Here is a 26,645-nt window from a genome sequence, read left to right as displayed (position 1 = left end):
TGGTTTGTGTTTTTTTTTTTACAGAACCTAGCTAGGTACCTGAAAATTTTAGTATTGCTGGCAACATTGGTTCACATCGCTTTGAGATTGGTCTGGTATGGTTAACCTTTCCTTGAAGAGGAAAATGGGCTTTCAGTATACTTTAACCTCTGCCTGTAAAGGGAGAGAAAGCTGATGTGAATCCTCTCCCCAGTTTCTGAGGCATCTTGTTTTTCTTAAATATTTAAAAATCTAAGTCATCTCCACTCATCATATCATCTATCAAAAAAACCCATCAGTTTCTTTGCTTCCCAAAGCATCACTGTGAAGACTGTGTATACAGGAAAAACAGAATCGTTATGCTTTAGGGCACATCACTTCTACTGTGAACGTACAGAAACAATACTACCGCTCTTTGATTTAAATTGAAATAGAGAAGGAAATATGTATAGGCAAAAAGCATAGTTATCCCAGCTAGAAAATGCGACTGAGGTTGCTATCAGTTCTCAAGGGAAATGTGTACTTTTACATTTTATCTAGATGACAGCACTTCTCCATTACTATAATGACCTGTAAAATCACAGAGTAGCAAAGCAGCACTGCAACGCAGGAGTGATTATAGTCAATCAGCCAGAAGTCCCTGTTCTCACGATATTGCCTGTGGAAGTCAAAGCCTATATACAGCGCACAGAGCTTCTGGTCTGCACCAATTCTCTGTCCTGGTAGGGTATAGGTCATTCTGTTCCTTTCACAGATACATCTCATTAGAGCTTAATCTCATATATCTTCAACTGAGTTTATATACTGCCGGAGTCATTTACAGTATTTTTCTCATATTAACTCATCTGAGTTGAATGTATATCCACAACAAATGTTGATTACTACTGCCCTCAGTAGTAATCAGTTGCAAGCTTTTTCTAATACTCAGAATTAAATAAATCCTGGGCAAAGCCAAACCTGTATTATCTGAGCAGAAGAGTTAAACGGTGATAGGAAAGCCGTTGGCATATTTCCCCTGGCCTGTCTGTCTAGTTTTAGTAAAATATTAGCATTGCGATGACATAGTATATTTTGTAATTTTGGGAATCTGATTTGTTGATTAAATTGTGAGTTTAATGACAGAACGTGCCATGACACAAGGGTTTCGTGTCAGGGTTGTTATCTTCCCACATATCATTCCTTTCCTTTTTTTCTTCCTCATCCCTTCTCCTCACCAGCTGAAAGCTGTTTAGCTTTTCAGTTTGTATAAACATTGAAACAAAAATCAAGATACTGATAGGGAAAGAAATGGCTGAGCTGCTTTTTTCCAATACTGAATTTCTGTATACTAATTCAATACAAAATTAATAACAGATCTTTAACTTCAGCTGCACAGAAAGCCACACTGTGAGTGACCTACAGAGGTCAACAGATTTTCAGACATGAGCGAAGGCATGTTACAGTCCCAAAGCTTACTTATGATGTTCTCCCATCGCGGGTCAGGAGTATGTCCCTGCAGTGAGCGCTTCTCTCAGTGTTTGCTCCTCAGCCCTGATGCCTGTATGGCTGTTCAAAATAACACAGAAAAACAGTGAGCAGTAAGTTGCGTTCTTAGCAATGAGAAATGCTAATGAAAAGTTGAAATCAGCAGCTTTTCCTACACTCATTTGTGTTACGTTAGATGTTGCTGTAGTCTGTAAATGGTACGTAACTATATGTATTCAGTCCTGGGGCTTAAGTACAATTAGGCTTTCATATAAAGAAGTGCAGATCTCCCTGTTATGCACTGAGACCTGAAACGGGCTGCCTGTCCCTTTGAATGCTGGCATCAAAGAGAGCAGTGGCTGCCAGAATGTGCAAAACTGCCTTTGCTGGGTAGCAGAAGCATCTGGATAAAGTCTGGGGTTGTGATCCTCGCCAATTCATTGGGTGTTTTGTACTGTGTGGAGCTGTAGCCTGTGGGGATTAGTTCTGAAACTAGTCCACCCAAAGAGCAACCCTTTGGGGCACCCTTCCGTGGACCAGTGCAGCTGAGCAGCTGCCGAGTCACTTCCACGGTGGTGTGGGGGGACAGGGACAGGGGCTGTCATCAGTCCATGGCAGCTCCTCTCTGCTGCTCCTTCCTCCTCCTGCTGCCCCCTGCTCTAGCATGGGGCCTACATAAGCTGCCATCCTTCAGGATGAACCTGCTTCAGCCTGGGTTCTCTATGGGCCGCAGGTCCTTCAGGGCATGTCCACCTGCTCCTGCGTGGACTGCCAGGAAGCGCTTTGTTCTTTTCTAAATATCCTTTCCCTGAGGCGCTGACCCGTGGCTGCAGGGCCCTGCGGTGCCCTGCAGTGGGTCGGCTGGCACCGGCTGTGTCTGGCACCAGGCAGCGCCGGCCTCTCCTCACAGAGGCCACCCTGCAGCTCCCCCACTGGCACGTGGGCATTGACACCCAAAGCAGAGGTAAATCCAAGGCCCATTAGCTGATTTTATTTCATCATTCAAAGTTTGCGCTGGAGGTTGTGTCAGTGCTGCGGGCATGCAGGAGCGTCTCCGCCCGCTTCCTGGGGACGCCATTTGTGCCGCTCCCTCTGGGTGCCAGGGAATAGCCGCAGCTGCAGGAGACGGCGCCAGGGCCTCCCTCGTAGTGTACCAGGGTCCTGCTCCTGGACCCGGGAAGCTGCCTGCTCCACAAGGAGCTGAAATTCAGGCTGAAGCCAGGCTGGTGGCCACAAGCCAGGCCATCAGCCCTGCAGGGCCGCTGTGGGGGCTGGCAGGTTTAGTGCTGGTGGGTTTCTGGGTGGGGTGGCCCTGGCCTCAGGTCACAGCTTCACCCTGTGGCGGTTTTACAACTCTTGGTTCCTTTCTGAGCTGTAAGGAATTAAAATTACTGTTTAATTTAAAAGAAGAAAAAAAAAAGTTACTTTTTTTTAGCTCCGCAAATAAATTTAGTGAAACTTCTTGGATAAAGAGGTTTAATTCCAGTAGATGCAATTACAGCTGTGGCTGTGTCTGTAACTCTTGGGTGTGGAAGGAGTTGAACGTTTAATAATTCACCCCCTTTTTTCTTTGCCCAGAGGCATAGTTTTATAGGTTTGAATATAAAAGCATCATTGCAGCCACTGCCTGGGTTCATTTAGACGGTTCATTAAGGTTTGCATATACATACTGTTATCTTTCTTTTGATGTTGAAGAGTGGCTTTTGGTAGGTGAGTGTGGGAGATTATTGCACCTCTTGCCAACAGCTTATCTCTTCTCTGTGCTTATAAACATTTTCATTAACCCCATAATTTCTCATCAAAAGTTTCATCAAGATAATTGTTGGGTGATTTTTTGTATACTTCATACAAAATTGAGTTTAGAAAATAAATCATGATTACTGAGCTTTTCCTCTGTTGCCTAGCAGGCATAGTTAGGAAAGACCAAATTATGGGACATTTCTTACCTGCGTACCCCAGTGAACAGGCAGCACATTTCCATTAACAGACTTAACATCCCTTTTCAGGAAAGTCCATCTGCTTCCAACTGATAAAGTAGCATATCACTCACAGTGCATTCAACTGCCTCATATGACAATTCAAAACCTTACTTAGCTTTCCCACTCTCTCAGGTTTTACACACCAGACCTGTATCTTGTGAGTCACACACAAATATTTCCTGAAATATTGAAATTTCTAATGTTTCGTGAGATTTTTTTTTTTCTTCTGTTTAATCAGTGACACTGAAAACTGTAGGAGGGGGAAACATTTTTCTTAATTGCAGTGATAGATGGAGAAAAGGCTGTCAGTAAGGGGGTCATGAATGTCTTAAAACTTTTGAGTAACTGTTAATAGTGAAACTCCGTATGGAAGAAATGGGGCAGTATGTTTGCTCAGGACATCTTTTTCAGATAAGGTTGTCTTCCATGAGAAGGGTTATGTGTTTTTTTCCATGCATATATATATATATATACACATATACATATACATATACAGTGGAGCCTAATCTTACTCTAAATGGCTGGATGGATCAGAATATTTATAGACTAAACAGTGGATGAAAGGGATTTTTAAAAACAGTTATTACAGACACTGATTTATGATCACGAGAAGTGAACACTCAGGATGGGATTCATCAAACCAGGTTTAGATATGCTGTGTAATGGATGGAGGACGTGAGATACTCCTAAGGCTTACTTCATCTCATCCTAGGGCAAACAACTAAGACACATCAGCTCTGTTGAATGGTCCTTTGAAGTGGCAGCTTTTCCTGTGTTCACTATGCAGAGTCTGTACAGCTCAAGGGTAGATGCCTATAACTGTAAAGATATCTAAAGTTAAGTGGGACCACTTCCTAAATTATTAATGCTGATAACTGTATACCAAATAGTGAGGTTCCTGGTTTGTTTTGTTTAGCCATGATTATCTTGTAGTGTCATGTAAAATTATGCATGACATTTAACAGACTTTGGTTTAAAAAAAAGTAATCTTTGTTTTCTTAAAAACAGAGGTGCTAGAAGTCAGGCATCAGTAAGCACCCAAAGAAATCAAAATCTAAGAGAGATTCTAATCACTTCTCAAATTTTAAAAGGCGTTTGTGATTATATATCAGATACATAGAAAATGTAAGTAATAAAGAGCAGTTAAACTGAAGTACTCTGCTAGTACTTATTTTTCCTGATGTTTTCCTTTTTCGTAACTGCTTGTGCTACTCATTATATTCAGATACTGTAGTGCACTTATGCGATGCTTTGTACATGAACTGAACTGAGTTGAACACTTTTACGCTGAGCAGCTCTAACTGAATATTTACAAAATAGCTACTCAACGTTGCCAATGAAATGCTGAAGTCACTATTCTAGAGTGAAACAAATGTGATATGTCTAGACTGAACAATTTTTGAGCTATGAAACTACCAAATTAAAAATCATATCTGAAATGTCTGGATTTAGTTTTACTACACTCCTCAGAACTTCAAAACAAAGTGAAGCCTTCTAGTTATTCAGCAGCTGAAACAGATTTGGCTGTCACTACTATGAATTGACATCTCTTCATTGAGAACATTGTCTAAATTCAGGATGCTAATCATTAATTTTTATCTCAGTTAAACTGGATGAAAGGGGTGTAAAATTATTGTTTTCAGTCATCCTCAAAAAATAAAAGTTGAGCAAGTTGAATGAACTGTTGTGTGACATTAAATTTGTCCTTTTATTTTGGCCTTATGGAATTTCTGCTACAACCTCAGAAATGCAGAAGATGATTCAGTTCTGTGGGGACTTAGTTGACATTTGTACAATATAGGAAGAATTTATCTTTATAGCTAGTGTTTAGAACAAACACAGGACATCAATTTATCGTCCAAGTTGGTAGAATGAGCCCGTGCAGCCTCCTTCCATCTAATTTGTAGGATATTCTAGAACTGTTCTTCCTTAACATAGCCTTTTGAAGCAGTTCAATGTGAAATACAACATTAACATGTTTACTGGGCTCGGGTTAGAGCCCAAGTTTGGATTTTATGTGGAGGGACTACTGGTAGCCAGTGATTGCAATGAGATCTCCGAGTGCATCAAGCGATTCATCATTTTACAGACTACTTCCATAACAAACATGCTTGTGCTTCTTTTAAAGTCCGTTTGACAGGTCAAGTCTCCAAACTTCAAGCAGTGAGTTCAGGCCAAAGACATTGCCAATACAAATTTTTGAATAAATAATGAAAAATTTTGAAAATATCTCTGTAGTGCATTGCCAGACAATTGTAAACAATTTTGTTTCACATCAGATCTCTAAAAAAATTTGTTTTATTTTTTTAATGGAGTTTTTTGACTCTTCCATATATTCTTCTGAATACATGACCCATGTTTACTTTGTTTATTGATAGTGCTCATTTTTGAGATCTCTAATTAGAAAGCCATACATTTCTGTAGTACCTCAACTTTTCAAAATTCTTACCTACTTCTGACCTGTGCTGGCTGGGAGTTGAGTTGGCAGCTTGTGCTTGGAAACTGGCTTGATTACTTTTGTCACCAGTATAAGAAAAATCTCTTTCTAAACGGACCTTTATAAAAGGTAAAAAAAAAAAACAACCTCTAAGAATGTGAAAATAAATAAACAACTGCAAAAAAACTGTTCCTAGCAAGAAACTCTGTTTTGAACTAGGTGTAGTATGTTTTCTTCTCATATCAGTGGAAGAGGTGCTTTTCAAGCGTATAAACATTGCAGTTGCAATCTCTTACCATCCAGCTTTGATCTTGTCTTGGTCCAGAATGACTCTAACCTCTTTCTAATGAGATCCAGTGAAAGAAGTGCAAGGCAGAGACACCTCTTTCAGCTTGAAGACTTTTTTATACCTGAAGCTCAAAAATCAAAAGATTTTCTGACCTTTAAAAACCACTGGAAATAGAAGCTGCGGGGCTGATATTGTAATATGCCTTTTTTCTCATTTTCTAAAGTCATCAGGATTATATCCATAACATGATTAAAGTGCCTTTTATCTGTGTAGGTACACATATAGGCATTTTTGAGGATGATAAACGTGATGTGTAGTAGTGTTGATTCATTTTTTTATTGATTACTTAGGCAAGAAAATACAAGTATGTAACTAAGTATCTCCAATTTTTGAGACTTTTTTGTCCTCACAGCAAGACAAAAATGGCCCAAAGTTCATTAAAAAAAAAAAAAAAAAGGACCCATGAGATTGCCTTTATCTGTTGATAAACACGCAGGTGAAATACCCACCTTATTATGTATGAAGTTTTATCAGTCTGTGAAATGTATTTCTGACAGTGGGAAACCTACTTCGTGATACACCTCTGTAAAAACACAGGAACTCAGTTTCTCAGTGCAGAGTGAATGAGTGCAGATTCATCTTATCAAGTAAACAAAACAGAATTTACTGTATCCAGAGTTTTGCTTTTTTCTTATTTAAAGGCCTTTCTGACACACTAGTCTCAAGTCATTTTTTTATCAAAAATAAACAAACAGCTAAAGGTGGCACACAGGTGCACTTCTTATTTTAAATAGGGATTCTCATGAATATAGGAAAGGAATCATACAAGTCATAAAATGAGATCTTCAGTTCTGTACCTGGAACACAAAGCACCCACATGTCCAGACAGCAACATCTTTTAAGGTTTTGTAGTCACAGATGTATTTGTAATACCACAAATCTCAGTCCCTTTCTCTCCATAGCATGCCCACATGCACAGAGCCTAGCTCAGGTTCCTTGGTCGTGCTGCCTCCCACGTCATGTCCGAGCTAAAATCCTGCTAGGACCCGCCTCACAATTCAATAGCACAGATTGAGTGCCAATGCCTAGAAGCACCATGCAAATAACATTTTCTAGCATAGACATAGCAATTGAGGTTGGGGGTGGCTGATGTTGGCTTAAATAGGTCCAGGATTCATGCTGATAACTGGGGTGGGGTTTTGGGGGGTTTGTTGGGTTTTGGGGCTTTTTTTGGACAAGTATCCCAGAAAGAATAAAGGAGGACTAATGAACTGTATCATCACAGAAGAATGATTCAAACCATTGTTTCCCAGGTGTAAAATACAAATCAACCAGGTTTCCATCTTATTATGTTTTATGATGTCTATTACAGGTCTACCCTCACATTAACTATAAGTATCTACCTCCAAATGCTTTGTGTCAAATAACACCCTTTCTCCCTTTTCTAAAAGAACCAAACTGAACGAAGGTGGAAGGATGTGTGGAGATAAAACTTTGATGTGGTTGCTTTAAATGGACCTTGATGTTCTGCACAAGCCGAATTGTCAACTGGTTTTGATTGCTTTTCATAAAGAGTAGAGTTTATTAGTTTTGTAGCTGAATATACAAACAGCACAAGCTTATTTGAGGAGTCTTAGTTTATCATAAATTAGGGCAATGAATTCCAAAGCTCTGAGTCACAACCTGCATTGTTAGGGGAGTAAAACTGGATTCTTGATAGTAATGGCATACAATTAAAATATAGTAGAAAATTACTGGGAAGAAATTTCTTTACTGAGAATAGCTTGAAAAGCTAATTTAATAATGAATTAGTTTATTGCTAGCTAAAAGCATAATAACTTGATAAGAGGGAAATTATTAAGCATTATTAAAATTCCAGTTTTAATTGTCAGAAACTGTAATTCCTCAACTAAAAGGAGGCTCAACTAACTAAAAAGAGACTTCTCTTTTCAATTGTTTTGCATTCTTAAAAGTATAAGAGTGACTTAAAACTGGCTTTGGTCATGAAGAAGATTTTTAAAAATTATTTTTCTGCATTGATAGTGTGAATGAGAAATGCTTTTCATCCTGTATACTTTCTGTATAAAAAATAATTGAACAATTAAATTTTTAAGTGTTTTTAAGCGTAATTCTCATTGTTGTTTCATGGGTCACGGTATGTAAGAGTACTGCTAAGGACCTCTAGGGACCTCAGTTAAATAATAATTGGTACATGCTGTGCAAGCTGTAGTTTTAATAGATGAGTGAATTCTAAGGTGTGGATTCACTGCTGCATCACTGGAGTGAAGTACTGAAACCAGAGCTGCTGTTTTGAAACGTCTGGAACCATCCTTCCTGAGCTGAAAGATCGAGCTCTCCCACCAGAGGCTCCACAACGTCCTTACAGAGCTTTTGCGTCACTTTAGAGAGTGAAAGCCCTTTCCAGGCGGGAGGTGGTTAAATGATGCGCGTGAACTCCCTGGCTGCTCCTTGCCTCTTTCTGAGAGTCTTGCTTTCTTTGCTTGGTGACCTTCAGTGCAGACGTGTTTCCTTGTGCTGCGCTTCCTGCGCATTGCCTGTCTGGGAGCAGTGGCAGGAGCAGAGCGTTTGAGTAGCAGTGTAATGGCTCGGCAAAGAAATGCTCAGGAAAAGAAATGCTTTAGGAAGTGGGTTTGGAGTGATTGTCTCTCATCTAAACGTTGATCTGGGTTGAGAGGGTATCAAAGTCTGCTCTTAGGAAAGGGTTTGCCATACTGACGTGTCCAGGCTCCTTCCAGTTAAGAATCGCGTGGCACTATTTGTAAGACAAATAATGCGTATTCCTTCTTTCCTGGCCGTATTTCATCTGATCTGCTTCCTTTCCACTCATTCGCACAAATACAGCCTCTCCTGTTTTCAGTTGGTGTCAGGGTGTGTTCAGATTCGCTTCCACTCTAATGCATTGCGCTTCTTGGCTGTGCAGGGTTTGCAGAGGGAATCGCTGCTTCTAGGAGGGACAGCGGTTTTCCAGAGGAGGGAGAGACCTTCGTGATTATGGTGTATCAGAGCTGTGCTAGAAGTGCTGTGTTGGCATGCAGCAATGTACATGGGTAGTAAATGTGTTATTTTCTTCCTTTCTGAAAATGAACTGGAATATAGTCTTAGTCTTGTTTGTTAATAATCTCAGCCTTGTTGTTGTTTTGGTTTGGCTTTTTTTCCCTGAGAAACTGAGCATCCAGCATAGCCAGTGTGTTCTCTCTTTGGTCTGCTGCCTCCTTTTCATAACACCTGGGAGTGAAATCCCTTGGCATGCTGGTAAAGGCTGAGACACTAAGCGAACACGTGGAGCGTCTATTGATTCAGGATCACTCTTCTGTGTTTAAGTTATTCAAAGGGGTCTTGAAGCCTTAGGCTGCAATAGCATGCAATAAATGGGATAATAAAGGCACATGGTTCCACTTGGTACTAATTATATATAATGAAATGGAACACAGTAGTCAGTGGGTAACCCTTTTCCTACACTTCTGACTACAGAAATTTACAACTTTTGCAGAGGCGACTATGTTGTTTAGGTTTTAATTATTGTTATTTTTGCTTCCTCTGTAGCTGTGTCAACTTTTAAAAGCAACAGTATATTAAATACAGCTGAAAATATAGTCTACAGAATTCATTAAGGGTTTTATTTTTCTAGCTTTTTACGTTTTTGACATGAAAAATAATATTCCAAACCAGCTTTCTAAATTGGTTAACTTGAGAGACTGCATAATTTGGGGAAGAAAAGGAGAGCCCAGTTCTTAGTTCTGCCCCTGTGTCAAGCTGCTCCCGGGGTCTAGGTGGGCTCAGCATCCCACCTCTTTCTGTGTCTGGAGGTCCCAATTTCCAGGCACAAGCCAGCGAACCTCCCTTGCTGATTCAGCTGCAGACTTCTTTGTGATGTCTCAGAGAAACTGTTATCCTCATTCCAACTTGGTCACTGGGTTTGAAAAATCATCTGAAAATACTGTGATCATACCTAGCCCTTTGGGGGTCGGTATGAGCAGCCCAAGGGCTTGTCAGTACCGTCTTATTACCACTACTCCAGATCTGTGTGATTCATGCATGCTTGAGTTGTTATATTTTCAGCTAGGTCTCTAAGATCTAAAAAAAAAAAAAAAAAAAAAAAAAGAGAGAGAATAAAAGAAAAAAAAGAAGATATTATTCAGCAATAGAAAGTATTAACAGTTTTTGTCTTCTTTTGGTCCAAAGGAGGCCTTTTGGCTTATATGTCTGTGTCTCCTCCATGTGTCCGTAATGTATTTTAATAATTCTTCTTCTGTCTTTTGTTTTGTTCACAGCCTACATGCTGACACGCTACCAGTTTTGTTTCCAAAAGAGGAGTTCACAGAACTACACAGTGCCTGATCCAACTAGCTGCTTTGATGTTCCTCACTGGACCATGTAGGTAAAATTCAAAGAAACATATATATTCACATTACATCCTTCCAAGTATTCAACATATTGAGAAACAGCTGATTTTTGGCAACAGTGCTCACTTTGCGCAGTCAGGGTCTCTTGGGATTTATGGACTACAAAATCATATATTAAGGCCCTCCAACTTTGCAATGTGTTTTATCATCAACAGACACACAACTGTAGACCATCATATGTCACAATGCATTTGGTCTCCTTGCCACATCTATTTTAAGTTGTAGGTGCTGGGAATGCTGTGATGCCTGTCATTCCTGTAGGCGTACCTGAGCTAACTTTAATAGCAGCTGCAGTGGTGCAAATTTCAGCTTAGGCACAAAACCCGGCAGAGAAATTAAATAAATTCTCAAGCAGTTCACAAACCTTGAGCTTCTTGTTATTACAATTGCACGGCTAGCAGAATAAGAGCTAGCCAGGGTAAGAGCTAGGCTGAACAGGTTTACGTGAATGAACCTCTATGCTTGTCTTAAAAAGAGTAGAGCAGTATCATGGTATTGGTAATCAGGAGAAAGATACCTTCAGGTTATTCCTGTTGATCATCTTGAACTTCTGCACAAACCTTCAAGTTTTCTATGAGTTTCAGACAAAATAAAAAATGTAGCCGATATTCCACCTCCAGGATTCCCCTGCAGAATAATTCAGTCTTGCTATAGTAGAGGTGAGAATCCAACAAGTTAAATTCAGTTTCTTGAAAAGTGTGTTTTCCCTTCTGGTTTTGGTAGGCTCGCTGGGTTTAGTTTCAACAAGTCATTTCCCTCTGCAAGAGTAAACCTAGGCAAAGAACTAAATTGTTCTGATTAAATTGCCAGCATTCATTATCACTTGACTGCTTTCTCCCTTGTATGTTACGCTGTTTTATGTCTCAGTTGCAGTGGCATTTAAAATAATTTACATGAATTAGTAAGCTGTAGTATTTATGTCTATGTTATAGCTGGTATTTCTTTTACATTCCTTACACATTTCTGTAAAACTTCCACCTTGGTTTGCATTTCTAATTTTGTGGAAATGAACTGTAAACATGGATATGCAGCAGTGGTTTAGATGGCCTGTATTTACACATGCTGGCACACTCTCCTTACACAGAAAACAGCTCTCCTCACACACTTGCTTTAGGGACTGTGGCACTGACAGTTTATTGTGATTATTTCTGGAGTGTCTTGGGATTTCAGTCACTCATTTCTGTCTGGAGAATGCTTCTAACCAAGTCACCTCAGGAAAGCATTTTCATAGCATACCAGCTGAATCTTTATGGCTTCAATACTAACAACAGGTGTCTCAGATGAATCCTGAAACAGTGCTTACCCCTGCTTTCATATCCTGAAATTAGGATATGGTATCTTGCACATTGTTACTCAGCCGGCCATATTCAGTTACAGTTGGATTTGCCTTTCATGTTGTGTTGACCATATTCCAGCTTTACTTAGATGTTTTTTCAGGTATTTTGTGTAAGGTGAAATGTTGTAATGTTGTGCATTTGGGTTTGTGTTGTTTTTTTTTTTTTGCAGGTGACAGATTTTCTATGAATAAAATACTAAAACCACATAAATTTTCTGGTTTACTAGTTAAATTCAAATTATCACAATTCATAAGTGGGTTGCTAGCTCTAGATTGGAGAAGAGATTCATGTTTCCTGCTGTGAGTATCCCAAATCTTCCCATAGCTGTAACTGATGGGCAGGAAAACAATCCCAAAATACATTTATTATGCTGGAGAGGGTATCAGGTATGAGGAGAATGCCTTTTCTGTAGGTATCAGTGGCACAACTATTCCTTGGCGGGAAATTTTTTAATTGATGCCAAAATTCAGAGTACCCCAAAGGAATAGGAATTAAACTGTATTCAGTTTTAGTGTAAAAGGAAAGTAACAAAGGAAATACTGGAATTCATATAATTGACTTCTGCAAATTTTGTTACAGCCCACATCCCTCTCCCTGTAAAAACACGTATTGTTTGTTACTTAGACTCTGATGTGACAGTGGGGAAACAGTGAGCAAAAAATAAAGGGTTAAAACATCAAACCTTATAATCCGTCTGCAAGAAATGTAGTAACAAAGTTTTCAGAAAGCCAGAAATTAATTTTTTTTTCTGATACTAAATTAACAACAACAAAGCCATTCCTGCAAATAAATCTGATGGATTGCTTCAGATTTACACTACAATGTTATGCTACCTCTTAAGGGATTATATGTATAAAGAAATAATAAAATAATGTGCTTTACTACCCACAAGTGGGCAGCGCATTAAACAGAATTTGTCAGTTCATCTGAACACATTACATTAGTCGAGAAAAGCAGCATCATTTTGCTTAGCAAAGGTACATTAGCTCGGCTGTTTGGGCTGTCAGAATCTTAAAATCTTGCCTCAAGTGCAAGGGTAATGGCCACTATGACATGCATTTGTCATTTAACACAAGTAATGCTTCTGCTTTAGTAGCTTTTAGCAAAGTATAGATGTCTGCAAAGGCTGTGGTACAGGTTGGCACTCTAATACAAAGTGCAAATTCTAACACAATTGGTGTAACTTTCAGTTGTGAACTAGGTAATGTCTGATCTAAAAAGAGCCAGAGGAAACGTGTTTTCTTAGAAGGTTTGCACAGCAGTATATTCATGTTGATTTTTTTTTTTTAAAAAGTTTATGTGTTAAAATTCATTATTATTTGTTACATATAGTCATAAATGTGATATTCTTTCTACATTTATATATCTACCTGAAACTTTGTGATATTGATAAAATCTACTAAGTCAATCAGAAGGTTTAAGTCCAGAGCATTGATGTCTCTTTATTATAAAGTAGTGACACAGAAATACTTGCTCCTATACATTATCCCTTGAAAAATTATTCAAGCTCCTAATCCAAAGCTAATGAGAACTTGTATTTTTATTTATTTATCTATTTATTTATTTATAGATTTTGGCAGTAGGTTAAAGCAGAAGAGTAGCTTTGACAAAAAGAATAGCCAATTCAAAGCATATGTAATTTGTAGAATACAGCTGTCACGAGTTCATGCTGTAAGCAGTTGCACAATCAGCCAAATCTTACGGTGCTTACTTGCTTAGTCCCTTTGAAGTGACTTGGCTTGACATTATTTCAGGAGAAGCATCACAGCTTAGACCATTGTATACCTATGGCTGGTGTGCTGAGTTAATGGTTCATCCGTGAGGACAGGGTACTATTATGCTTTAAATAGATGATTAATGGCCAAAATTAATTTTCTAGAGACAAATTCCTCTTTGTCTCTAGTTACTTAATTGAGTCTGTGCAGTAGCTATTGATGGTGAGGAGAGCACATAGACTGGGGTTCAATTTATTCATTCATATTTGCTTATTTATTCCTAAATAGATTATTTTAATTACTTGGAGGAAAAATGGTGACACAAACTGGTCATTTGTAATTTGTATCCTGAAAGAAAGTGCACTTTTTATACCAGAATTATTTTTTTTAAGGATTTGTGATTTAAATGAAAGATGGAAATATTTACATATTTAAATTTAAGTATACAAAATATAATTACTCTCAGCTGAAACCCCCTCTAGGGTATAGTGTAAACAATTCTTCTTTCGTTACATGCCTTAAAAACTCAAGTGGAGTGATTATGGCTGAGTTCCATTCCCTCTGAAAAAAACATAACTTTTATCAACAAAGATCTTTCAATACCTTTTTTTTGGAGGGAAGACTATTAGTTTTTTGGAATTACAAATTTCTATTTCCTCTGGCATTTTAAAAAAATCTTGGGTTTTCTTGTCACATACTTCACCAGACTGATCATGTTTAACTTGTGAGGACTGACTAGTTTGCAGCAGTAGGTGGTATGTGAGATACAGACTTCAGGAAGAGCATGATTTCCATAACCACTTCAAAGGAAATACATTATAAATAAAATACATTTCTCTGGGGGCTTACAAAACCATTCTGTTTATAATTTAAATTACATTAAGCTAAATAAAATAGTACAGTAAAACCCTCAAGGGAAAAATACTTCATTTAAGTTTGAACATTACATTACTTCAATTAATTGGAAGTATTTTACTCTCTCTCTCTAATAGTTTATTTTTCATTGAATATATATAATTAAAAGTATTGTCATTATAACAGGAGTCATTCTTTCCATTTTGTGTTCCAAGCCCTTCTGTTCAGTAGATCGCTATAGTTTTACTTGCCTACCTTCCTTCATTTCACACTGCTTGATTCCTGGTGACTAACCCTCTGAGCATCAGCGCGTGACAGAAGATTACCATTGCTTCATCAAACTCATACTGGAACTGAGGCTCTTAACCAGCCTGAAGTTTTGTATTGAAACCACGGAGTGTGTGGCTTTCTTCTGTTGGAATATTTTAGAGTCTGCTTGTCCAAACCATGCACCTTGCTTCTCCCAGGGTCCATGCAGGGGTAACTGTTGAGCAGGGGCTGCAACACAAGCAAGAGAATCCATTAGTGTCCCTACTTTATAAATGTAAAATGGAGGCAGAGAGGAGAGGCTGTACATGCATATATGCCTATGTGTATTTTGTGTATCTACAGATTTAAGGTCATGCATGTTTGTGCATGTGTGTGCATGTGATTTACTGGCATACATATAGTTTCCTTTCTTTTCTTGCTATAAATTTATGCCTATTCAGTTTCATATGGGAACCTGATAGGATATTCCACTTTAAGTCATATGAAAATAATATGACTTCCAGAAGAGGGTGACTAGAAAAATATTGGAAAACCTCAGTGAACTGTCTAATTGTAAGAGTGATTTATTCCACCTTCCTTTTTCACCCCGTGACAAGAGACCATGCAGGCTGAACTAAATCAGGTTATCGTTCTTAACAGCATGGAAGGCAGTAAATCTGCAGTGCCGAGCTCCTCTAATATTGACAGCTTTGCAATATGGGTATCTGTAGAAGTAGTCTCAGCACATATAAGCTTACAGAAGCTGAAACAGGTTATACGATAGAAGCAGGACAGTCCCATATGCAATGCCTATTCCCACTTTAGAGGCAGCTTGAAACTAGTCACTAACTTCAAAATAATCCCCATTTAAGGTCTAAAATAAGCTTTGTGTTTCATATAAATTAATTTCACGTGATTAAAAATATTTTTTCCATGTGAAAATAAATCTTTACAGCTAAATATTAACAATATTGAAATATAAAAAAGAAAGAAACCGTGCACAAATTTTCCCCTAATTTATAAAATGTTTGCTTTTGTTTTAAAGAGCACTTCTGAAAGGCAATAGTAATTAAAACTAATGCCAGATTGAATAAAAACTTTGTTGACCTGACAGTTTCATGTTAGACTGAGTAAACCTTGAGGGGGAAAAAGATAGTACAAAATACCAAAGCTTAGACATATTTTCTATTGACTCAGAACCTAAAAGTTTCATGAAAGAAGTAAGAAGACTTAGTCACAAAAGTCTAAAGAAATAACTTCTTCAGTATATTTTCTAAGATTTTCATTAAGGCTTAAATAAGTTTACAGTTTCATTGTATAACCTTAGGAAACATTTGGTTTTCCTTTCTGCTTTATAAGATCCTTTTTTTTTCCCTCCAGTATTATTTGTCTGTGTTTTAAAACTAGCTTTTTTCCCTACTATAAACGGTCGCCACGTGATTAAATAATAGAGGTGATGAACTCTGTAATGAAATACCGAATTTACTATACTGTGGCAAGTAGGAATCGATCTGAGTTTTTCTGTATAACTTTCTCCAAATTGGGGGTCCTGGTGGATGAAAAGCTGGACATGAGATGGCAATGTGCACTCGCAGCCCAGAAAGCCAACCATATCCTGGGCTGCATCAAAAGAAGCGTGGCCAGCAGGTTGAGGGAGGTGATTCTGCCCCTCTACTCCGCTCTGGTGAGACCCCACCTGGAGTGCTGCGTCCAGCTCTGGGGTCCTCAGCACAGGGAAGACATGGAGCTGTTGGAGAGGGTACAGAGGGCTGGAACACCTCTGCTATGAGGAAAGGCTGAGAGAGTTGGGGTTGTTCAGCTTGGAGAAGAAAGAGCTCCAGGGAGACCTTGTTGTGGCCTTTCAGTACTTAAAGGGGGCCTATAAGAAAGATGGGGACAAACTTTTTATCAGGGCCTGTTGTGATAGGACAAGGGGTAATGGTTTTAAACTAAAAGAGGGTAGATTCAGACTAGATATAAAGAAGACATTTTTTACGATGAGGGGGGTGAAACACTGGAACGGGTTGCCCAGAGAGGTGGTAGATGCCCCATTCCTGGAAACATTCAACGTCAGGTTGGACGGGGCTCTGAGCAACCTCATCTAGTTGAAGATGTCCCTGCTCATTGCAGGGGGGTTGGACTAGATGACCTTTAAAGGTCCCTTCCAACCCAAAGTATTCTATGATTCTATGAAATTTATTAAAAAAATATTTTTCATTATGCAATTAAATTACACCATGATTAATTTTTTTTTCCTTTCTTGTCACCTATCCCTTTCCACCAACTTTAAAGTTAATAGAGAATAATTTTATTATTTTAATAAATGTATATGCATATATCACCACATATTTTGTTTTGCTCTCTGGCTGGGATGGTTTGTGATAGGCTGAATAAAAAGGTAGGTCCTCATTATAAATCTGAAAGTGTTGTGCAATGGAAGTCCATCTTCCTGTAGGTAAATGTATGCTTGTATTGCCAAATAAGACTCAGCATGCTAAGGTAGTTTAGGTCCTACTCTCAGGGCTCACTGCTTGATCATAACAAAGAAACAAAAGCCCTTGCAGAAATTCAGGTTGGTAGCAAACACTGGAGAGGTGGGTGGGAGGGCAGCAGTCCTTCTGTCCCCTTCACCGGCTCTCGCTGCAGCCATGTCCCCTTCACGTTGCCTGCTCCTCTCCAGACCCACAGTACATGAGATGATGGTCACATTCTCCTTGTAATCCCTTATGCGCAAGGACTTAAGGAGGAACTTTTAGTCATTATCATAGTGATATAATCTTGGGATTTTGCTGAAATGTCTATATGTAACTGTCATAGAGTGCATAGCTAAAGCTGTGAGGTAACTGGAGTTTACTTTAACGAGGAAATGCAAGACTTTAAAATGAGGCTTTGTTTTGAATTTGCAGATTTGTCCATTTGACTAGTTGTGCACTGTATCGTGCACTCTGTCTTCATATGCACAGAGTTGCCATCCAGTCATGCTCTGAATGACAGCAAGGCACTAGATTCACGTGTTCTATTCAGAATACAAATCACAGGAGAACATAGTTGCAAGTCCACCAAATCTGTTGTTTCAATGTAATTTATAAGTAAAATCAGCTTTCAAATGGACAGTCGATGTGGAAAGGAAAATCATTTCATTCCAAAATGTCCAAAAGTTTCATTACAAAATATTTTCAACCTTCTGTACATATGATATCACCTTGCCTGGTCTGTTTTTCTAGTTACATTGCCCTGAACTGCAATCTCATCTCACATTTGTACCTTTCATATTGTCTCTCATGATGCTATAGCACTGTCTTGAAATATCCCCTCAAAATCATACTCTTTTTTAGTATTATTTTGAACACTGTGGTGAGCAAGTGAAAATGAAAGATTGCAGTACTAAAGTCAGGTATACTTCAGGATGAGTTAAGTTACTTAAACGTATAAAAATGTTTTTAACATGAATATGTAACGTAAAACATACTGTGTTTATATAGATGTTAGCCATCTCCTTCTCGTTTTCTTATTTAGCCTATGAGTTTTCTGGGGAATGTTTTGTGTCTGATGTGTTGGTGGCTGCTGTCAAAATACAAATAATAAAAGATATCATAGTGGAGGTGTCAGTCCAGCTGCAGTTAGTAATCAGTGTTGCTTTGGAGCAGAGAATGTAGGAGGAAAAGAAATGGTCCAAACAAAGAAGCCACATTTCTACTTTTTTCCTTGGATTTTTCAACCTTTTTCCATTTTAGACATCAGAAGAATATGCAGTTATAAAACTGAGCTTTATCTTCAGTTCTTGGGCAGAGTGTATCACTTGTGCATGAAAGCTAGAGGGGTTCACAGTCAGCTCTAGCAAGATGGTCATTGCTGATTTGCCTGGTGCTGGGTGACTTAAAAGCTTATGCTTTCATGCCAGTGCATATCTTCTGAAAAATGCCTGTATTTTATTGGGATACTATTGCAGCACTGATCCTACCAAGTAAGGTGCCAAGGGCTGATTCCTTAAGGTATAGCAACTCTCAGCATCGGCCCCTGTACTGAATTAAATCTAACTTAATACAGTTGTTTGCATGTGACAAAAAAAAGATTCCTCGATGGTCAAAGCATTTTAAAATCTCTATTTGTTCAGTGAGGATTTTGAATAGGTGGCTTTGACTGAAGCTCGTTGTTTCAGAACAAATTAAGCAGGTCCTAACTTAGGCTTGCAGCATGCACTGATACAGTATGCATGAGAGAAGAGTTAGAATCACATTTGCTGCAACCTGTAATTACTTTGTTGGCGAGTTTGTAAAACTTATTCTAGTGATTAATAGAAGAGAAGAAATTAATAGTGTACCTCTACTTTTTTCTATGGAAGATATTCCATCCCTTATGTTAATTTATATTAACAGGTTGACTGTGTTGACAGACCGACACTAAAGAATAGAGCTTATGAATGATTGTGTCCTAGGTGTAAAATGAATGACTCACTATGATTCTTCAATTTCAAACTTTTCTCAGAACTAATTAATTAAAGGATTCATTTAATTAATTAAAAAAATTGTTGTTGTTGCTTTGATGCTTATCTTAAAGTGAAGTGAAAAGTATTTTCAACAACAGCACAACAAATTTGCAGTGTCAAACTGTGGCCCAGGGGATGCCCAAGGCAAGGTATTGCAGCACTTGGGAAAGATCGACAGAGAAGTTGTACAACCGAGAGCAGAGCTTTCTGTGGCATGGTGACAAGGACTCAGACTCAATAACACAAATGCCCTCTGCTTCTCTTTGTAATCGGGAGTCTGCCCGAGGATTTTCAAGATTTGTTTCAGTTTGTCTTTGTGCTCACTTTTTAGCATTTGCCTCATAGATTTTTCCACTGTTCTGTGACATCTGTGGGGTCTGATGACCAGGGTCTCAAACTCTTGTGTGTAATCATTGACGGTTTTCTACGTAATCACTAGGCGACAGAGCTGCAGGCAACACAGCTTGCAAGAGAGGACTTTTTCAGCCTGATTTCTGATTTTCAGATGAGCTCTAGGCATCACTCCTGTACCACTTCATCTAAGGTTATTGCAGCCCTGGTGTGACTGTGCAAAGGGTTTTGAACAGCTGGAGGCTCAAATGGGCTGAAAAACATGTACTGGGCTGCTCATCAGCTGACATTTACCAGCTTGAGTGACTTGGAAAACGTGAGAAGCAACATTTTGACACACCATTTGTCAGCAGCATTTGTGTTAAATGGATATAAAGTCTGTCTTCAAAAGTACTGAGCCAGATCTTCAGGCTGCATTACTCTGAATAAATTTTAAAAGTATGTCTTCCCTTCTTAGCGGACATTGCATGGTGTACTAGGTGTACTAGGTCCCTGAGGAAAGCAACAACAGGTGCTTTATGTCAGTCGTCTTTTTTTCATATGGGGAACATCAAGTTGAAGATGGGCTACGATATACTATATTGTTTTATTTCTCTCTCCACGGAAAATAAGTTGCATTTTATGGCAAGGTATTACCTAGTGCATCTTGGGGAGAGGATGTGGACTCTTAAGTTTCTGGTTGTTTGTTTGCCCAAGCCAGTGCCTCTTTGACGGGCTGCATTTCTACTTTCTTCACATTGCATCCATTTCTAGTGATTACTTTTCCTCTAAATAGCAGCCAAGGTTGACTAATTGTTGTTATCCATTATCTTTATGCAGCTGTCTTTTGGGGACTATTGGGATGATATGCTTAAAACCCAGTCAGGATTAATAAAGAGTTAAAGTACTGACAAATCCATTTTCTTATTAGCCTTCTTTTTAATTGGGGAAAACTCATAAATCTAAGGACTACCAATCCATACATCCCTTTTTCTCTCTAGCCAACATGTTTTGCATTAACGGGGTTCTATTAGCAATTTTCTGGTTGTCTGTAATTGCTGAAGAGGCCTTTGGGACAAACTGTACCAAGCAGCTACCAAAAATATATAGTGTTGTGTAATGCATTAGATGTCATTAAATGCTTAAATTAGATCTGTAGTGCACACATGTACAATCATTACTACTTGTAATATGTATCAACAGTTTCAGCTCTAAAAATTTAAGCTCAAGCTCTGTAGTAACCACTGTCATTAATTTGCTCAGACTGTTTCTCAGTACATATAGGGATTTGTTGGAGAGGGTCAATAATTAGTGGGATATTTACTGAGGTTTCTTCCTCTTTTTAAAGATAGTTTTAAATTTTATTTCAGTGGTTTCAGTGAGTCTGATTAGCTTTTGGAAATTTAAAGAAATGAAAAGAGCAAATCTTGAACTGGGAAGAAATGCCTGTATTCTTCTGGGCCCCGATTTCTGCTAACGCTGCTCGTGGAGTAGAACAATTCTACAGGAGGGTGTCTATCACTTATACTAGAATAGAGAATCAAGGAAATAAAGCTTCAAAACTTTCAAGACAAGAAAGTAGGGAGCTGCCTGGAAAAGAAAAATATCTTTAGAAAAATGATTTCAAGTTGCTAGGATATATTTCTAAGGTGAAATAAAGAGAGAGAAAAGATGTTAGAAGTGATTAGATCTCCAAACTACTTTCTCTGGCTGTAAATCCCTCTAAATCATTGCTTTAAAGAATTGTATACAAACTGACTGTGCCTCCATGAGGTAGTGAGGAGACTCCATTATTTCAGTGCTGGAACCAAGAGGATTGTGAGTCGGGTATTTGAGAAAAACACAAACTATTATTGCTTGGTTTCTTCTTGCCCAGTCCTTTTTCATTTAGGATACTTGTGGAATAAATAATAATATAGCTTTGGTTTTCCAGTTCAGTTTCTGGCGTAAAAATCCCAAAATGTAGGGATATATGCTTCTTACATATCAGATTTAGAAAGTTGCCGGCAGATTAAGCCAAAGGGATTCCTTTCCTTATCTATGTATTTATGTATGTATGCATTTGTTTGTTTTGTTACATTTGCCTTCATGACTACAAGTTTAAAACCAGTGAAATTCTGTTGTTCCACTTTTGTGAGACTTAAGTAAGCATATGATAATTCAAATACAGAAAAACAGGTGACTGCTCTTGGTCTCCTATTAACTTAATAGTTAAAAAAGGCTGGACTTTGTACTCCGAGTTTTATATATAAAAGCAGTATGTTTTTTTAAAAAAATAATAGTATTGTATGCAATTAATATGAATGAAAACATCTTTTTCCTTGAAATTTATGATGAAATGTAGTAGCACATATTTTCATTTTAGTGACAGTCTATACATTCTCTATCATCACAAACTGACTTTTTAAGTTAAACATGATCAGATATATCAAATGCTTTTGCATCAAAGTTTTTCTGTTTTAAAATGTTTTTTTCATTGGCTCTGAATTTTTCATATAGCATGATAATAAATAACCTAAATAGTGACTTGTTGCATCTAGGAATGAATTGTTTCTGTGAGGTATCTAGTTACATCAATTTTCAGAAGAATATCAAAGATTTTCCCACATGAAACAGATAGAATAAGTGAGACTTCAATGTTTTGGGTTCAGTACTGCTGAACTATACACATAGATCTTTATGTTTTCCAACTTCATGTGATTGTTGTCATGGATGGAAAGCACATGCCAAATAATAGCCAGATCTTTACTTTTCATTAATTAAATCTGAAAATATATATAAGAAAATAAAGCAGAGTACAAATTGATTAATGTCTTGTTTTTATAAGATGTAATAGCACCATCTTCATGAAAATTGTGTTAAGGTGTAATTAGGTTGTGGGTTTCTGAATGTGTCTGAAGGAGGTTAAACTTTCAACAAGAAGTTTTAGATTATTTTTTTAGAATAAAATAGCCTATTTCTGAGAATTTCGTGACCCAGAATGCCTAACTTACTAGATGCTGGTAATGTCTGTAAACTCAGTTGTAAGTGAGGAACAGGTCAGAGAAGAGAAGCACATGATTTCTGAGATTTGTGCCAGTGGGAGGGACTCAAGCCCAGGATTTTTCTGCCCCATTTACAGCGAGCTGAGTAGCAGCAGCAACAGTATTGCACTGGGGAAAGCTGTGCATTCCTTCATTGCTCACCTTTGTGCAGATTTATGAAAAGCAGCGTGGTCGGGATAGTCCACCTTATCTATTTTTCATCAGAAAAAAACAAGCACAACTGGTCCTTTTATGTGTGCAAACACATCTCTCAGAAAAACATGGGCATCTGGCTGACAGGGACTGAATGGGCTTATACATGTGTTTCACAAATGTAATAGACAAGGAAGCAGAACATTTATATGATACTGTTAATCTCAGATTAGTACAGGTGACTTTTATCTGCAACTTCTGATAATGGATAGGAAGCATGGATAAACTGTGGGAGACTTGCCAGCTCAGATCGGATCTCAGTAGGCAAGGGCTTGAGAGCACAGCTGTCTGAAGGCAAGCAAGGCGCTCTCTTACCCACAGGTGCAGATGCCCGTATCAAGGTATGTGTTGCTATGCTTAGTCCTCCGCAGAGGTATATAAGTGCGCAGGAGTGGATAGGGTCTAAGCTTCAATATGATTTTAAAGGAGTTTAACTACTTGTCATAGATGAGTATCGCAAGGAAGAAATTCTACAGAATCAACACGATGGACATGTGATCTGTTCAAAACATGACTTCTTACAGCAGACTGCATTAAAGCAAGCTGGCAGGTAATACAAGGGATAAAGTTGCTGTAGCACAAAAATTACATTACATGAAAGTACAGCTGTCTAATACCAATATGATTTCATTATTCCATTTTAATAGTTCAAAAGTAAATTCTGGTGTAATATTCTTCAAAAGTCACTAGAAAAAAAATCTTTAGTAACAATACTATGCTCAGGGTCCTTCCTGGTCTCTACAGCCAGGATCAGTCATTCTAAATGTATGATTTTTTATTTTTTTTTTAATAAACTATTTCCTGTTACAAGGGCTGAAACAGGGAAACAGTAGAACATACATTGAAACTCTTGATCAGGGGTCGTTTAGAGACTTTTCTAAATTTGGATCATAATACACACTCTTATCTAGTAAGCAATAGGGTTTGCAAACACAAAGCACCTCTTGTTTTGTAGCGGACATGTTGATTGCTTGCTAGGTGCTGTTCTGCATCACTTTTAATGTTGTGCTTCCCACAGCAATATTGTAATATCTTTTGAATATGAATTGATCACTTATCACATATGCAAAGAAACACGTCCAGTATTGTGTCCTGTTGTGGAAGGGATTTCCTGAAGCATTCACACCGCTAAGGAAGGATACAAAGTGTTGAGGCAAGGTTGTGCTGGTTCTTTGTTTCTGTGGGAATTCATTCCTCATGTTCTGGCTAATTTCTAGGAAAACTTTCTCTACTTCCCATGTAATCAGTATGCCTGTAGAAATTTCTATTACGTCAAAGAAGTAAAGTCATATGTTTGTAAAAAGGCCAAGTCCCTAGAGGACAACTTGAAATATTACTCCCAGATGGATCAGCCTGAACAATGCATTGCCAAAATGTAATCGTGTTTAGGGACCTGCCCATTAAGCGATATTGCCATTAGTGTTTACGACATTTTTGTTGTGCGGCTGAAAATATGTGGTATTCTTTTCTATTCACTATTGCATGCCATGTAACACTGAAGTCCTCTCTTTTGTTCTGCATGAAGTTTCCCCTGTAAATTGCTTTCTTTCAAAAACAAAGCTGCTGCCGTCCTCTCTGTCCCTTCCTAGTCAGTCTGAATGGGGCCAAGTTAAGGGAATCTGTCACAGTGGAAGCAGTGGAAGAGCTTCAGGAAACTGGTGAGCAAATAGATTAACCCTCACTGAGGTCAGTTGCTGCTCATGAGCATGCAGGAAGGAGGTGCTCTGAATGAAGGAGAAAATTGCTTGGTGTTCACACATTGAGAGGCATCAGAAACCTCCACCCTACTCAAGATATCTTATGTGTCTTGGAAAAATCTCTGATATACTACAAATGCTGCTGCCACTCACTCAGACATTAGGAAGCTTTCTTCCACCGATTTTAACCTTTGATGAGGTGGAGAAGAAATATAATATTTGTAAAAAACAAAGAATTAACCAAGGGATTTTTTACATTTATATCAGTTCTGTTTCTTGCTTTTTCTGTTGGAGCAAGGTCACCTTTTAAATAAGCAAAATACCAACTCTGGCTTCCCATCCCTTGAAAATGAAACAATATCTAAAAAGTACCTTCATAAAAGTATCATCAACATGATATCATAGTTGTTGTATCTTGTGAATCTGCACAACACATTTATTCAGCCTGCAGGCCAAAAGACTACTGCTATGTCTTAGTCCACTAACTGAGGATTCAGGTAGTCATAAAAGGCTCCTTCCGTCTTTCATGCTTTCATCTTCTGTGCTTTATCACCTGTAGTTGAGACTCTTTGAACTTACTGTCAATTCATTCTTATTCATTGCCTACTTATGAGGTCTTCAGTTACACCTATGCTTTTCACATGTGCTACCAGAGAAATCTTAACATAATGTGTTTCAGAGCTAGCTGAGGCTACACACTTTCAAATACTAGGAATCTTTTATGAAAGTTCAGAACTTTATTCAGTGTAAATATGTATACAGATTTATATTTTTTAAGTAAAGAAGGAAATAAATCTGAACAATTTTAATTCTATGTAGGCAGTGTAGCAAAGAATAGAGCTAGTGAGTGGATGGCAGTGTTGTCTGTAGAAAAAATAAGAACAACCTGGTTTCAATGAAATTTTCTTGGGGAAAGCAGAAGCGGGGAGGGAGACCACAGATTCAGAGAGCACCAACAGGAGTAAGAAGAAGTTGGCCCACCTCAGAAAAAAACAATTGCTTAAGGCACTCACACTGAGGTGGTTTAGTCTGGAGAAAAGAAGGCTTCAGGTAGACCTTATTGTGACGTTTCAATACTTAAAAGGGAGTTTATAGGAAAGATGGAGAGAGACTTTTTACCAGGGCCTATAGTGCAAGGGTAAAAGAGGTAATGGTTTTAAATGAAAAGAGGGTAGATTTAGGTTAGATATAAGGAAGAAATTATTTACTATAAGGGATGGTGAGACACTGGAACAGGATTCCCAGAGAAACTGTGGATGCACAATCCTTGGAAGTGTCCTAGGTCAGATTGGACAGGTCTTTGAGCAACCTGATCTAGTGAAAGGTGTCCCTTCCCATGCCAGGGGGTTTGGACTATATGCTGTTTAAAGGTCCTTTCCAAACCAAACTATTCTGTGGTTCTATGATTCATCCTATGATTCTATGTAGGAGACAGTCTTTGCTTTACACCAGTCAAGCAGAGGGTTTCTCTGTATTCTCATACAAAAGCTCCAGACCTTGTGTTAGTAGATATTCTGGTAAATATAAGTCTGTGTATCCTATTTATACTTTTAAAAAAATAAATTCCACTTTTCTCCTAATAAAGAACAGAAAAATACAACCATGATCTCTGAAATGTTTTGGGGTGTGTGAGGATGTGTTCCAATAAGATCTACTTGGGTATGCATTTTTGTTTTCAAAGGTGGTCTCAGCACAGGAAAGAACATTACACTTTCTTTTCCCAGTTTTCTGATTTAAAGAGTGGACACAATAATATCTTTTTGTGAACTCTCAGAGAACTCCAGAGAATGTTGAGTCATGTACTGCTACATTTGCTTGTATAACCCTAATTCTGGTTAAGAAATGTGTTCTTAGATCTGTATAATGATTTTTACCTGCATCCTATTTTATCTTTTGAGAGAATCACTATGATCACCAGTCTGCTTTACCCTCAGTCTAAGGTAATTTCATAGACCCTTTGTGAGGGCTTGATGTGAAACGGTATCCGCCAGTTGCTCCATTTCTGTGTGAGCCATTTTCAGACTTTCCTTACAGACCAAAGATGCTGCACTTATATAATGCGGCAAACCCTACCAATCTGCCAAGGTTTTAAGATCAAGCCTTTCAGTTTCTCCAGAAATTTTCAGAGATGGGCTTGAGATAAAGTTTTAAATCTGTATTGTTATGCC

At 38.2% G+C, this 26,645-nt stretch overlaps 1 protein-coding gene across 4 annotated transcripts in view; it reads left to right on the top strand.

Annotated features, from left to right (window-relative positions):
• The window catches only part of CHRM3 (cholinergic receptor muscarinic 3), a 285,498-nt gene that overhangs the window by 146,821 nt on the left and 112,032 nt on the right, over nucleotides 1-26,645 (top strand). For 2 of the 4 annotated variants that reach the window (XM_087775357.1, XM_087775358.1), the window contains one exon: nucleotides 10,441-10,543. In XM_087775357.1, the coding sequence (XP_087631483.1) occupies nucleotides 10,446-10,543 (98 nt within the window). In that variant the 5' untranslated portion in view covers nucleotides 10,441-10,445. Of the gene's footprint in view, nucleotides 1-10,440; nucleotides 10,548-26,645 lie in introns of all 4 variants that reach the window. The other 2 variants (XM_087775359.1, XM_087775360.1) reach the window with 1 other exon arrangement.

This window comes from Nipponia nippon, unplaced genomic scaffold, assembly GCF_047370975.1.
Source record: "Nipponia nippon isolate SJK-2023a ecotype South Korea unplaced genomic scaffold, ASM4737097v1 scaffold_4, whole genome shotgun sequence".
Classification (NCBI taxonomy): domain Eukaryota; kingdom Metazoa; phylum Chordata; class Aves; order Pelecaniformes; family Threskiornithidae; genus Nipponia; species Nipponia nippon.
Note: the sequence above shows the minus strand (reverse complement) of the source record. Positions and strands in the feature narration are given on the sequence as shown.